This window comes from Bufo bufo, chromosome 9 (genome assembly GCF_905171765.1).
Source record: "Bufo bufo chromosome 9, aBufBuf1.1, whole genome shotgun sequence".
Lineage (NCBI taxonomy): Eukaryota > Metazoa > Chordata > Amphibia > Anura > Bufonidae > Bufo > Bufo bufo.
The window spans coordinates 107,763,498-107,779,504 of NC_053397.1; the positions used below are offsets into that span (position 1 = coordinate 107,763,498).

At 47.8% G+C, this 16,007-nt stretch overlaps 1 protein-coding gene across 2 annotated transcripts in view; it reads right to left on the reverse strand.

Annotated features, from left to right (window-relative positions):
- The window catches only part of TPR (translocated promoter region, nuclear basket protein), a 213,965-nt gene that overhangs the window by 107,497 nt on the left and 90,461 nt on the right, over positions 1 to 16,007 (reverse strand). For both annotated transcript variants that reach the window (XM_040408451.1, XM_040408450.1), the window contains exons 15-17: positions 14,333 to 14,496; positions 13,376 to 13,503; positions 4,670 to 4,818 (exon numbers count right to left, since the gene is read on the reverse strand). In XM_040408451.1, coding sequence (XP_040264385.1) covers positions 4,670 to 4,818; positions 13,376 to 13,503; positions 14,333 to 14,496 — 441 coding nt within the window. The remainder of the gene's footprint in view (positions 1 to 4,669; positions 4,819 to 13,375; positions 13,504 to 14,332; positions 14,497 to 16,007) is intronic.

Genomic DNA, 16,007 nt, shown 5'->3' on the forward strand with positions numbered 1-16,007 from the left:
CCGGTGACGTCCAGGATCTACTACTGGACCTGGAAATCCTTTTTGCGCTTCTGTGAAGAATGTAGCCTCCCCCCTGCTACACTTCTCTCTTCCCGTCTTCCTCTCCTTTCTGCAATCGGGTCTGGATTTGGGCCTTGCCCTCAGTTCCTTGAAGGGTCAGGTTTCAGCACTTTAAATTTTTTTCCAGCGCCCGCTGGCGATACAGGCTCCGGTTAAGACATTCCTACAGGGGGTGGCCCACACAGTCCCTCCTTATCGTCCCCCCCTTGCCCGCGTGGGACTTGAACTTGGTGCTGGGCTCCCTTCAGTCAGCTTCGTTTGAGCCTTTGGACACAATGCCCCTCAGTATTCTCTCCTGGAAGGTGGCATTCCTGGTGGCCATCACTTCTATCAGGCACGTTTCAGAGTTGGTAGCACTGACCTGTGAAGAAACCTTCCTTATTCTGCATCAAGACCAGGCAGAAATCCGTCCCATGCCCTCTTTTCAACCAAAGGTAGTCTCTGCCTTTGAAAAAAATCGTTCTTTCGTCATTCTGTCCATCTTTGCATCCGAGGGAGCAGCTCTCCACCAGCTGGACGTGCTTAGAACCCTAAGGATTTACTTACGTCTTGAGGAATTTCCGCCGGACAGACTCTTTGTTCGTTATTCCGGAAGGTCCTCGTCAAGGTCTGGCGGCCTCCAAGGTGACGATTGCTATGTGTATCCGGTTGGCAATTGCTGAGGCTTACCACTCCCGGGGCAAGGCTTCGCCCCTCAGCATCACAGCCCACTCGACCAGGGCGGTGGGCGCGTCTTGGGCTCACTTCCACCAAGCTTCTGCCTCACAGCTGTGCAGGGCAGCGACGTGGTCATCCCTGCACACAATCACCAGGTTTTACAAGGTGCATACGTTGGCTTTAGCAGACGCTGCGCTGGGTCGCAAGGTATTGCAGGCAGCGGTGTCTTGAGCTTCCACAAGGCAGTTTCCATGGGGGTGTGTGTTTTGATCCCACCCCGTGAACTGCTTTGGAACATCTCACGGTCCTGTGTCCCTCAATGATACGAGTGAGAAAACAAGATTTTTGTGAACTCAACTGTAAAATCTCTCTCTCTCGCTGAGTTCATTGGGGGACACAGCACCCACCCATTATTCTGTTATAGCCACAAGTGGTTGGTTTGCCAGGGAAGTTCCTCAGTTTGGTTCGGCCCGTCCGGCATTAATTGTTTCTAGTGGTTTCTCTGTATGTTTCGTTCTCCTCTCCTACTGCTTGGGCACAAACTGATATTCTCTCTCCTGGCTGGGGAGGGTATAGCTGGCAGGGAAGGAGCTATCACTTTCTAACCTAGTGTCGCCTCCTAGTGGCAGCAAACAGCTATACCCATAGTCCCAATGAACTCAGCGAGGAAGATTTTACAGGTGAGTTCACAAAAATCTCGTTTTTGATTTGCTAGGCATATATACCCGAGTTAGCCTGTCAGTGATTGCCAAAAGATCTGTAATTACATTATAACATTTTTCATTAATGTCCCGTCCCTTTCCATTGGTCCCTTTGCTAGGGCTTGTCTGTCTTCCCTTTAGTGTAAAAAGAAGACAGAGGGGCGGTCCTCCACACTGTATGCCTGCATAAGGCTACTTTCACACTAGTGTATCTTTTCCAGTATTGAAATCCATCATAGGGTCTCCCTACCAGAAAAAAACACTTCCGTTTTGTCCCCATTCATTGTCAATGGGGACAAAACTTAACTGAAGAGAACAGAACAGAATGCTCCAAAAATAGGATTTTTTGTGCTTACCTGTAAAATCCTTTTCTTGCCGAGTTCATTGGGGACACAGAAGACCATGGGTACAGCTGCTGCCACTAGGAGTCGACACTAAGCAAAAAAAATGCTAGCTTCTCTCAGCTATACCTCTCCTGCAGACACTGAGCTATTCAGTTTGTACAAAAGCAGTAGGAGCAGCCAGGAGAAGCCAAAAGAAACCCAAAGATGGGTCATCATCAGACGGACCCATCTAGGAGAACCAGCAATGTACATACAGGGTGGGAGCTGTGTCCCTCATTGAACTCAGCGAGAAAAGGATTTTACAGGTAAGCACAAACAATCCTATTTTCTCCCTCGTATAATTGGCAGACACAAGACCATGGGATGTTAAAGAGCAGTACCATGTGGAGGGAACAACAGAACAAAACAAATCCAAAGCAGGTAATAAGGCCCAGCACAGAAATGCAGGGGAAAGATACACCAGGAACCCTGAAAAGGGACAGGAAGACCCATTTCCTGGAAGGCCAGCCAGCGAGCGGCTGAATACGCAGAGGCTCCGGCTGGGCAGAAGAAAGAAACGCCCAAGGAATATAAGTCACGGCTTTGAGACTTCAGAAGTGGAGAGCACACAGAATATCCACAAGATGGACAAGAATGAAGACAAGTCAGTCACCAGAAGCAACGGAGCGATTGTGGAAGATACAGGAGAGAAATACGTAGCCTGGATCCAGAAGGCTGTTAAAGGAGGGATGCCCATGGATCAAAACCCAAGAAATAAAATAAAGAAATACCTCAGTGGAATACTGATTGGAAGAAGACAAACTGAAAATGGTGTCTGGATAGCAAAGACTAAAGAACTGCAGAGGTGACAAAACTTGCCACGCAAGTTTCTGAGCAGATCCTTTCCTATTCAGAATGCATTAGGGCAAAACTGATCTGTTTTGGACCGCTTTTGAGAGCCCTGAACTGATCTCACAAACAGAAAGCTAAAACACTAGTGTGAAAGTAGCCTAATCCCCCAATAGAAGAGGGAAAGCTGACAGTACAGAGGTTATCCAGTATGAAAGTAATTACTCCGCCTGCAGAGGGGTTAATGCAACAGGACGCAATGCTACTGGATGTATAGGAACCAACGGGATGTAAACACTTCACCGATAGAAGATTACTCTGCCCATGGAAAGAGGATAATGCTATGGGCTGTACAGTACCCAGAGGAAGTGCAATAACTCCGCCTAAGGAAGGAGAGCAATGCTTTAGGTCGTACAGATCCCAGTGGAAGTGCAATTACGCCTCCTACGGAAGGAGGGTAATGGCACGGGCTGTACAGTATCCAGTGGTAGCAATATTACGTTGCCTATGGAAGAAGGATAATGCAATGGGCTGTATAGTATCCAGTGCAAGGACAATTACTCTGCCTATGGAAGGAGGGTATGCTACAGAATGTACAGGGTCTAGTGGTGAGTGCACATATTCCGCCTAAGGAGGGAAGGGAATGTGACAGGACTCACGGAATTCAGTGGTCGTGTAACTACTCCGCCTATAGGAGGGTAAGCTACAGGGAGTGCCGTATCCAGCGGTAGTGCCAGGATTCCGCTTAGGCTATAGGATGTATGTATCCAGCGGTAGGGTAAAGAAATTCTGCCTACAGAATGGCGTAAGAACTAGGTCCAGAAGGACCAGATAGCTCCAAGAGTTAATATATAACTATATAGTTTTCTTCCCCTCCCATACAGCTCAATTCTAACAAAACAGAGCTAGGGGAACTGAACCCACATCAGTCTGTACTAATGACCAGTACTGTAAGCCTCAGCAGACAACCCAGTAAGCACTTTCCTCAGCACAGTAGTACTGAGGCAAGGAAAGGGTTAAGCAGAAGGCAGGGGCGGATTTCAGCTCCACTGTTCCTCCTTGTCTACCAGAGGTGGGGAACAAGCAGCAGGCTTGAGGACCCGCTGGTCTCCCCCCCTCAAGTGTGGGAAAAACAGGTGGTGAGAGCCCACCTGCAGCCCGAACCTGCAAAATAAAACAAAAAGGAAAAAAACTTTGGCAGACCTGCAGAAAAAAAATGTCTGCCTCCTACAGGCACTAAGTCAACACTGATTAGCTTGGTGTCTGCAGGAGGGGTATAGTTGAGAGGAGGAGCTAACTTTTTTTTGCTTAGTGTCGCCTCCTTGTGGCAGCAGCTATACCCAATGGTCTTCTGTGTCCCCCAAAGATACGAGCGAGAAATGCATTTCGTTCCATTCTCACCCCGGAAAGCAAACCGCAGCATGCTGTGGTTTGTTTTTCGTCCTGGGATGCGAAGCAAGACTGATCCGTCATGACCCACAATGCAAATCAATGCAGACGGATCAGTTTAATTCTGACGCAATAGAAAACGGATCCGTTCCCCATTGACTTTCAGTGGAGTTCATGACAGATCCGTCTTGGCAATGTTACAGACAATACAACCGGATCCGTTCATAACGGATGCAGACGGTTGTATTATCAGTACCGGAAGCGTTTTTGCTGAACCCTGCCGGATCCGGCAAAAATGCTAGTGTGAAAGTAGCCTTAGGCTTCAGAGTGCGGAGGTGTCTCTCAGTAATCCACTCTGATTGGCTGGCAGGAAGCTGCTGGCTACAGCAAGTATGCATGTTTAGTGAGGGAAGGCAGTGTTGGCCTCAGAACTGGCAGAGGAGCCATCTTGAGAAGATCCTCATATTGTAGGGTTCAAAACAGCCGTAACCAAGGGGAAAGCTCAAGGAAAACAGTGGTAAGTGAAGAAACTAAAGATTGCTTTATGCATAATGCTGCTGCAGCAGTAACATATGCTAAAATAGATTTTTTGGATGAAAACATGACAGTTACACATGATCAGTGCCATTGCAAATGAGGCTTGAATATCTGCATTCATCACTATGATTACGACTGATGCGGCGAACATACCGTTTTGAAGCAAATTCAAGCTGAGTGGAAATTTTTGTGCTCTGAGATCGTAGTTCAGTAACTTGCTCCTGTAGTTTCTCATTCTGTTCATTGAGCATTCTGTCATTTTCTGCTTTTTCTTTACGATAATGTTCAAACATTTCTTTTAGCTGTAGGGTAAAAAAAATTAAAAGGTTACATGAAAACACTGCCAATGATATCTTGCTATAGAAGGTTTATTACAAGTAATATGAGGAAGTATTACTTTACTGAGAGTAGTGGATGCATGGAATAGCCTTCCTGCAGAAGTGGTAGCTGCAAATACAGTGAAGGAGTTTAAGCATGCATGGGATAGGCATAAGGCCATCCTTCATATAAGATAGGGCCAGGGGCTATCCATAGTATTCAGCATATTGGGCAGACTAGATGGGCCAAATGGTTCTTATCTGCCGACACATTCTATGTTTCTATAGAAGAAAACTGCTACATCAAAAGGGGTTGTCCGTTTTCTATACTGATGACCTAGCCTGAGGATAGGTTATCAATATCAGATCGGCGGGGGTCCTGCGAGCAGTCAGTATGGCTGTGGACAGAAGTTGTAGTTACACTCGATGGCGAGCAGGTAAACCGTTCAGAAAGCGCAGCACTCACAGGAGCGCTGCCTTTTCTTCATACAGCTGAGCAGAGACAACCCCTTTGAATGAAAAGAACCTTTGTCCTTGAGTTCATCGAGTTGTGTAGTAATTAGTGCAGGATTTTGCCACCTTGCCTTATTAATTGAAGCTACACCTGGTTTCCAGTATTCTCCTAGTCTGTTCTGACAGAAGCAAACTATCGGAATTATCGTATCAGACATAGCTTGGCACCACCGGATCCCTATTCACTATAACGGGATCAGTCTAGTTTCCTGCATGAATGCCCACTTAGTTAGAAAATGGTGCTGCACCAGCTATTCCGGATGCAGTATTTCCAGTACTCTACTGGAATATCATTAATGGAGATGTGGACGCAGCCCAAGCAGTCAACTATTCCATTCTCTAAATACACATAACACCTTGGATGCACAGTTGAATGTCTGAATAGCCACTTCCTAAATACACTGGTACAGAGGGGAAGGGGGTAATAAAACGTTTGTCTAGTCCCTAGCACCTGAACAAAGGGCAAAAAAATGGCAAAAAGGCCAGGGCTCCAGACTAAAAAAAAATATCAAGGAGCCATTGGCTCCTAACCTGAAAAAAGGAGATTTTTGTATATAACTTACCAGTAAAATCTCTTTCTCGCTCTTCATTGGAGGACACAAACCGTAGGTATAGCTATGTCCTATAGGAGGCATTGACACTAGTAAAAGCTGTTAGCTCCTCCCCTGGCAGCTATACCCCCTCCAGCCTGGAGAGAGCTTCAGTTTGTGAGAAGCAGTAGGAGAAGCAAGCCAACCAAAGAGAAAACACGTGGAAAACCAACCATGTCAAAGGACCCAACGGAGCCCAAACCAGCGACAGATACAACTGTGGCCGGACAACAATACTGGGTGGGTGCTGTGTCCCCCAATGAAGAGCGAGAAAGAGATTTTACTGGTAAGTTATACAAAAATCTCCTTTTCTCGCCCATATTCATTGGGGGACACAGAAACCGTGGGACGTTGCAGAGCAGTCCACGGGGAGGGAAAAACCACAGACCCATGGAAGCAAGCGTCCCTGCTAAGAAACTGCCGCCTGTAAGACCTTGCGGGCTAAGCAGCGGCAGCCGATGCATAAGAATGCACCTGGAAAAAACTTTGTGAATGTGTGTAAGGAGGACCGGAAGCCTCGGTACACAACTGCGCAGTTGAGGCGCGATGCCCCAGAGCCCAAGAAGCATCCACCCTCAGTGGAGCGAGACATAACACCTAAAAGGTGGAACCCTGCTCCGGGCGCGGTATACGTCAGCACTTGCAGACCGAATCCAACGTGCAATCGCCCTTTGGAGGCCGCCAACCCCTAGCGAGGACCTTCCGGAGCGAAATGGGGGTTCGTACGCCGAGAGGAACTGGAGGCTGCTAACAAGGAGTAGGACTCTGACAACGTCCAATAATGTAACTCCCTTCCGTAGGGTGCGAAGGAAAGGGACAGGGAAGGAAGGACAATTACTTCATTGATATGGAAGTCAGAGACCACCTTCGGTAGAAGGAGGAATGGGCTGGAGAACTGCCGTATCCCTGAGAAGAAACAGGAAGGGGATCTTGCAAGAGAGCAGCCCCAACTAAGACACCCGCCTGATGGATGTGATAGCCACAAGAAAAACTACCTTCCAGGACAGGAACCAAAATAAGAACTCCCGCAAGGGCCCAAGTAGAGAAGACTGGAAGGTTGAGAGAACTACATACAGATCCCAAGGCTGTAAGGACGGTACAGAGGAACCGTATGAGCCGCTCTCTGAAGGAAGGTTTCCATGGGCACCAGGGAACCCAGAGTACGCTGGAAGCTGCCCCAGGACAGAAGCGCCAACACCTGACCCATCAAGGAACTAAGGGCTAAACGAAGGTCCAACCCTGAATATAGAAGGATAGGACCGTGGGGAGAGAAAAAACAGGAAGAGAGGGGATGTCCCGGCATCCACAGAAGCCCAGGAAGGACCTCCAGGTCCCCCAATAGACCCTGGGCGATGCAGGCTTCCTGGCCTGAATCATAGTGCGGAAGACATCCGACGAAAACCCTCTCCACGTCAGAACGGAGGTTTCAATAGCCACGCCGACATTGAAACGCAGATGTAAGACGGGACCCAGTGAAAGAAGAGCGTCTCCGAGTGGCAGTGACGTCTCCAGGAAGGAGAACGAGGTCAACATACCACACGCTACTGGGTCAACTCGGAGCGACTAGGATTTGTCGGAATGTCCTCAATCTGAATCCTCAGTCGAACCCTGGGCAGGGGAAGAAGAAACACGTAAGGATGGAGAACTCCCACCAAAGGAAAATCAGGGCGTCCCGTTGCACGCTTCCGGAACTCTGGTTCTGGAGAAAAAAGGTGGGAAGCTTTCGTGTAGATACAGTTAGCTCACCCGGACCAATGGAAGAGTCCCCGTGGAAGGAGAAATGTGGAGGGCGCCACAGCCCACCAGTCTGGACCGGATCAAGCCTGGAAAGTAAGTCCACCAAACTAATACCCTGTGCAAATGCAGATAAGGGAAGGTAGCAATGTAGGAACTACCAAGGCATGCGGGACGGCTATGAACCCTGAGCCAGAGGGGGAAAAGACAGGACAAGAATAGGCTAGGTTTGAGCCCATTCTCCGTCTGAGACCGGCACTGTACCAAAGTAGCCTAGGACAAAGTGGCTGTGCAAAAACACAGCCTGAGGAGGAAGCCAAGCAAGGGGAGACACACTGTATTGCTACGCGCAACCAATAAAAGATATATGGATCTATATAAATTCCAAATCACAACTCAAGCAACAAGATTTTATACAAAATCACTGATGTTTATTAGTACAAAATAGAGTTGTGACCACTGGCCACACAGACATTAAGAACACTTGAAATGTCATTCAGACCGCAGATGTGTGGTAATTACAATACATATACGTAAAGTGCAAGTGCTAAAATACTTTACAGCAATAAGATACAGTCAGTGCCTAGCAGAGAGTATTATCCTGTCTATGATATATTATCAAAAGGTCAACTCACACTATATTATCTGAAAGGTAGTATAATGAACAAAAGATAAAGCATACTGACCAAAGTATTTACCACAACACTAGCAGTCCGTGCCCCGACGCGCGTTTCGCCGTCAGCTTTTTCAAGGGGTCTGTATTGCTAGCCCCATACCCAAGCAGAGGAGGGGGTCCCCGTGGAGGCCACCGAATTCAGTGTTAAAAGAGTCCACCACCTGACGAAAGAGCTGTGCAGTAAGAACCAAGCATGTAGTGGTAAGCAACACCGCTCCCACAGTAGTAACCAGCGCTTGCCCAGTCAGCGCAAAACCAAGGGGGAGGCCTAAGACTATCCGTAGAAGCCACGCACCACACCGCCCAGTGAAGTAGAGCTAACCTCAAAACTCTACCCGGAAGGGCGCTGAACAGGCGCAACTGCCAAGCTAGCTCCAGGGTAGGACCCCTACCTGAGGGGAATGTCCCACTCGAGTGACCACGAACATTAATGAAAATCTGCACCTGTGGAGTAGAACAAGCTGTAGGAGCTAAACCTGAGTGCCAGCATAACCACTTTCCCAGAGAAGGGGAATTGGAGGATAGAGAATACAGAGTAAGTGAAATACTCGACTCGCTGGAACGTACTCACCATATATGTGCAATGGAGTACGTACTACGTATTGATGCGGACAATATCATGACCGACTGGAACAACATAGGCCCATGGAGATGGCGGTACTCTAGGACACAAGTGATGCTAGGAACCCCCTGAGAAGACAGAAGATGTTATAACCAAGCACGAAACCAGCACCAAAGGAAGGAATAGCCACCGTGTCCACTGGTGGCACCCATATAGCACTAGGGTAAGAGTGCCAGGCACCTGCGAGTACCGACTGTTTGCCACGCCCCCTAGGAATAAGCGAAGGCACCTTGAGCAGTGGCGCCGCAGAATTGCAGCATCCGAAGATGTTTAGTTATTCCCCGCTATTGGAGCACTAGCGGAAGGGGGGAATGCGACAGAAATCACGGTGATGTGCAACATTCCGTCTATGGAAGGATAGTGCGACAGTCGGAACCGTATATAATGGTAGTGCAATAAGCTACCTAAGGAAGGTGGATGCATACGGCAAGTACTAGGGAGAATACCTTACCTACGAAGGGGGGGGCGAATGCCCACAGCGAAAACTAGTGCATATGGAGAGTCCTGTACCCCCGTGGGAGTGCAATTGTTGCACCTAAGTAAGGGGGTAATGAATACAGCACACTATGTACCAGTGATAATGTCATCGCGCCATGAATGGATATGCATAGCAGGTCCCGAAACTCATGTCATTGTACTGAGTCCACCTATGGCAGGGGATAATGTATAAGGCAGGTACTTATCCCGAAGTAGTGCAATTACTCCACCTAAGGAAGGGTTAATGCATACCAAGTACTACAGGCCACCTTAGACGCAATCTTAAGAGGTTGCAGATTGCGTCGGACTCATGTCAGGGTCTGAATCAGTGATCCCCCCCCCCCCCTCCCAGTGAGGGAGGGTGTGTCTGAGCGTGACCCAGGGAGGAAGGGTGGGGTTGTGAGGAAAAACCATGTACTGTGTTCCGCTCGCGCATAGGTGTACTCCTCAGAATCTCGCCCCTGGCAGGAGTGGACCACGCGGCGGGGACTTATCGACCAAACCACCCAGAAGGTGGGATGGGAACTTGAAGAGGTCTGTCTACCGGATTGCGCAGGCGGTGCAGTATCAATCAAGCAAATCCAGTAGGTAGAGAATCATCCCCCAAACGACCCGGGAGGGTGGATTGGGAATGTCAGAGGGCCTTAACTGAAAGGCGCCAGCGAAGAAAATCAAACAAACGACCCCAGAGGGTGGACTGGGAGTTCCAGCGGACCCCTACTTGATTGCGCAGGTGGGGAATTATCAACCAAAACGACCCAGGAGGGTGGATGGGAATGTCAGAGATCCCTTATTGAATGTGCTGGTGGAGAATTATCAACCCAACGACCCGGGAGGGTGGATTGGGAATATCAGAGGTCCTTTAGTGAATGTGCTGGTGGAGAAATATCAACCAAACGACCCGGAGGGCGGATTGGGAATGTCAGGGATCCTCTATTGAAATGCGCTAATGGAGAACTATCAACTAAACGACCCAGAAGGGTGGATTGGGAAGTCAGAGGTCCTCCATTAAATTGCGCAGGTGGAAAATATCGCCCAAACGACCCCGCAGGTGGAGGATTGTCAGCCAACGGCCCCGGAGAGCGAATTGGGAATCCCTCAGGGTTGCCTGTATTGCGCAGGTGCATGCAGAAGTATCAACCAAGCGGCCGTGTAGGGCGGATTGGGACTCCTCCTGACATGGACAGGGTACGGGCCCCGTACGGTTATGATGTGTGCTGAGGGGGGAAGGCCCGTATGAAATGCTCCTCTTTGCTTTTCCCTTTTTTTTTTTTTAAACTGAAGAGAATGAAGGGTTACTTTTTATAGTAAGCAACAGCACTTATGTAACCCCTTGAAGGCCAGGCACCAGACCAAGACAATGGCTGGACAGGAAGGGTCAAAAAGTGGCTAAGACAGGGGTGGTGCTCAGCTGGCCTCTGGGGGCGGTGCTCAGCTTGACTCTGGGGGAGGGGATCAGCTAGGCGGGAAGAATTCCCCCCCAGGCACCGTAGTGGCAGGAAGCTGGAATGAGGGGCTTGGACGAGTGACCCCTTGGCTGGCGGGATGCAGGGGAGCGAGGCTGCCCTGGTCCACCTTGTCTTCTGTGGGGGAGGCAGCAGTGCGGGTGACCGGCACTGCCGCAACTCGATCCCGGGAGAACAGGGAGGCGAGGCGTCCACTGTTTCCCATCTGAGAAAAAGAAGGAAAAAAATTAACTAAAATAAGAAATCTTCAGGAGATCCCTGCAGAGCAGGGGGGTCTTGCCTCCTATTGACACTAGAAAAAAACTGAAGCTCTCTCTCCAGGCTGGAGGGGGTATAGCTACCAGGGGAGGAGCTAACAGCTTTTACTAGTGTCAACGCCCCCTGGAGGACATAGCTATACCCACGGTTTCTGTGTCCCCCAATTAATATGGGCGAGAAATTTAGTAGCCAAATAAAGAAATTTTAGTGGCCAAATTTAAAACACAATTACGGTATAATAATAAAAAAAATAAACAGGTCTTACCTAGGGTTGTCACGATAAAATTTTGACTCGATTTTGATACCATAAAAAAGTATTGCGATACTAGATACCATGTTAGAACAGCCCTAACCTAATTTTTGTCGTGACAAGGTGACAAAAAAAAAAAAAAGGCAAATATAAAGTTTTTTTTTTTTTTTCTGTTATGGCATTCACCGCATAGGAGATATTTTTAAATATTTTAATAGTTCGCACTTTTCGGGCGTGGCGATATGTATTTTTTTGAATTGTTTATATATTTTATATGTAAAATTGGGCAAGGGGGTAATTTAAACTTAATATTTTGGCGTTTCTTTGTTTTAACTTTTTTTACTTTTTATTTAATAACTATTTCCCCCTTAGGGGCTAGAACCTGCGATCTTTCATCCCTTGTCCTATTCACCCTGATAGAGCTCTATCAGGGTGAATAGCACATCACACTCTCCCTGCAGCTCTGTGCATAGTACACACAGCACAGTAGGGGCCATCCCTTGCGGCTCTTCAGCGTACGGTGCCCCAGTGAACACTGAACAGACGCGTCCACTCTGGGGTTCATCTGAACCCCTACTTCTTTGGTGTAAGAGCGGCTCAGTCAGCCCCAACTGCGGCCCCAGCTGGCTGAGCAAGGCCTACAGCTGAGCCCACCGGTAGTTATCCAGGCAGTCAAATGGAAGGGCAGACTTCATGGGCCCTGGGGCCCTCTTGTAGGGAGGCTTCCAGTAGGGCCCCTTGGGTTTGTAGTAGGGGGACTGTAGCCGGTAAGTGGGCCCATAGTTTGCAAAGGGCGGAAAGGGAGGGTGCATGATCAGAGTCCTGCAAGGAGTAGGTGGGCTGCGCGGCTGTCCCTTATTTCAGCCTGTTATACCAGGCTCGTTACTTTAACGACCGGCAGCCCTGCGGCCTTAACACCTTCACTGCCAGCCACACTTGAGTCTCCCCAGCGTGGTGGCATCTCCGCATCGTAGGCTGTACAAAAGGCGGAGTGCTCCCTCATACCGCCGCACGTACGCCAACCGATGGAACTGGTCACAATCGCACTTATCGGGCTCACACCAGAAAAGCCCCCCTCCCCCACACTTCAGCATAAAATAGGAAACTTGCAGAGTGTTAGGTAGGTGGGGGGATACTGGGCAGCGGCAGCCATTGGCAAGTGGTGAGGTGATCAGTCATCTCGCCACTTGCTAATGTTAAGTATGTAAAGGGTTAATAGGAGCCCTGCACTGGTCAAGACACTAAAGCCAGTGAACCATATATCTCTCAATAGTCCGTGCTTAGTAGGAGGGGAGGTTATCTCCTCCTACTAAGCACGGACTATTGAAAGAGATATGGTTCACTGGCTATTTAGTGTCTTGACTAGCACGGGGCTCCTATTAACCCTTTTCTTCCCTTAAGATAATTTTTGTGAGGCCAGGCAGGGAGCTCACACGGAGCACCAGCAGCGGTCGTAAAGACATAAGGAGTAGCCTTCATCAGCGGCAGCGCAGGGGTGACTGTGACTGTTTGTGGAATGTTAAGTATTCGCTTCACAAGCTAACCTGTTCTGTGGAGCAGTCGGAATGGAGCAGCTCCCTGTGTTCAGCGCGGGAGAATGGGGGTGCGAGAGGAGCAGCCAATGGCAGGGCAGCCCGTGGATACTATGACCAATCAGCAGCCTCCTCACTAACAGAGCTCTGTACTGTGCGGAGCTCTGTTATTGGATTGCGGTCTGCCTGCTGTATGAAATCCCGTTCTTCTTAAAGCGGCAGAGCAGCGGAGGGTCTAGGCGCAAATGGCGACAAGACTACAAAGTCTTGTCGCCATTTTGCAATTCTAGGTCGCATTTGCGACCATTTTGGTCGCCATCTGGAGCCCTGAAGGCGTGGCAGACTTTTAACAATGTTTCTCCTCCCTTACATCAGAGTATGAAACTTTCACCCCCAACATCCATTAACACAACAGTATCCTCACCTGTTTAAGTGCAGCTTTAGCTTCAGTAGCTTCAGTAGATTCAGAGACCAAAACGGCAGGAGCTGGAGTGGAAGCATGTTGAGATGCTCCAGGGGATTTTCTTGGGGTTGACGTCATAGACGCTTCATCTGAATACAAAATGTTAGAAGAGTTTTTGTTGAGTTCTGGAAATTGCCATGCCCTGCACAGAATGCAATGCTTAAAGGGAACCTGTCACCTGGATTTTGGGTATCGAGCCGAGGACATGGGTTGCTAGATGGCCGCTAGCACATCCGCAATATCCAGTCCCCATAGCTCTGTGTGCTTTTATTGTGTATAAAAACCGATTTGATACATATGCAAATTAACCTGAGATGAGTCAGAGCTTGAAAATATGACTCTTCTCTGGTCACACAAGATATGACTTATGTTAATTTACATAAAAGGCGGGAAGTACAAAAATGCATAATACTTATTGAATTCTTCTGCAAATGAAATTAAGTGTAATTTATATGTTTAGGGTAACACAATGAACATTTAGAAATGCTCAGTGAGGGAAGCATAGTAGAGGTGACAGGTTCCCTTTAAAAGGATATACCAGTTATAACAAATTATCTCCATCTGCAAGGTAAGGGATAACTCAGATTGGTGGGGTGCTACCGCTGGGACCCCCATGCCTTAAAGAGCCCCCATGAAATGGAAGGGGCGGCTAGATGGAAATGCACGCCAGGGGAATATATCAGCAGACACCAATGACAGAGGAAGAGGAGCAACAAACGCGAATACAGTGGACTCATAACTTGCGCTCAACATGTCCTTCACAGTAACTACAAAATATCATTTAAGGCGTTTGGTATAATGCCCCAGCGGAGCAGTCATTCCGTTATGTCTCTCGTAAACAAGGCAGCATATTTTGATGAGCAGACGCTCAATGGTTTACGAGCACCCCCCCCCCCCCCCCCCACAGCAATGTTTTACCTGATGCAGGCATTGTGACTCCAGTCGTCTGCGCCAACAGTATACGATACATGTCTCGCTGACGTGCAATAGACTCCACCATGTGCATCTGATGTTGGCGGTTCTCACGAAGCTGCTCCAATTCAGAAAGGGCCATTTCAAGCTCACGTCTTAAATCAGAAAGTCTAGCAAAAGGGTAACAAAGCATTATCCAATGAGGAACAGAACAGACTACAGAAAAGAAACTGTATATTTATAAGAAAAACTATTTTCAAAGTATTGGTAAAGGCAGAGATTAAACCTCTGTTCCTCCTCCTCCGTGCACAGTTACCAGTGACTGACATGTATACGCACTTCTACTATGAATGCCACCACTGATGAGACTGCCCCGTCCAACTGAACTCAAAGGACCTGTCAACTCTCCTGACATGTCCGTTTAGTAACTAGTTGCATACTCCATGCAATTCATAATTTCTTATTACTATGTTGTGCCAATCCTTTATTATTCCTGCTAGAAGTTAAGAAAGAATTGCCAGCAGTTTACAATGATGGCCCAGATGGGAGTTACCAGTAGATGGGGTGGGGGAGCTGCACAGTCAGACACCGACTTAATAGTATCAGACTGTGCAGGGAAATACTCCCAACTGGTAACACCCATCTGGACCTTTATTGAAAACTGCTAAAATTCATTCATAACTTCTTGCAGGAATAATAAAGAAATGACACAACAGTGAAATGATCTTATGATTACTACATGGGGATTGCAAGTAGTTACTAAAACAAGCAAGACAGGAAAGGTTACAAGTCCTCCTTAAACGTATGAATTACAAGTCCTACTGAATGTTTTCCCATAAAGCTAAGCTCCACCCACTACCTCCAGCTATACTAGTGGTGGTATTACTTAGTGAGGTCACATTTTGATGACACAAGATTGTGTTTTTTTCTAAACATCAGGAAGTACATTTTACTAACCTATTGCGGAGACCTGCCATGACATTTCTAATTTCTTTATAGGCCTAAGTATTTCCCATATGAATCAAATGGACACTTAAAGGGGTTGGCCACTTTCTGGTTAGGCTACTTTCACATTCGCGTTTTTCTTTTCCGGCATAGAGTTCCGTCACAGGGGCTCTATACTGGAAAAGAACTGATCAGGCATATCCCCATGCATTCTGAATGGAGAGCAATCTGTTCAGGATGCATCAGGATGTCTTCAGTTCAGTCATTTTGACTGATCAGGCAAAAGAGAAAACCGTAGCATGCTACGGTTTTATCTCCGGCGAAAAAAAACTGAAGACTTGCCTGAATGCCGGATCCGGCATTTTTTCCATAGGAATGTATTAGTGCCGGATCCGGCATTCAAAATACTGGAATGCCGGCTCCGTCCTTCCGGTCTGCGCATGTGCAGACCTTTAAAAATAAGAAAAAATACCGGATCCGTTTTGCCTGATGACACCGGAAAAACGGATCCGGTATTGCAATGCATTTTTCTGACTGATCAGGATCCTGATCAGTCTGAAAATTGCCTGATCAGTCTGAAAAAATGACATCCGTTTGCATACAGTTTGCCTGATCAGGCAGTCAGTTCAGGCAACGGAACTGCCTGCCGGAATCAAACAACGCAAGTGTGAAAGTACCCTTATTGTTGACCAATTTGTATACAAGATAATAGACTGTTGAAATTCTGCACCATTTT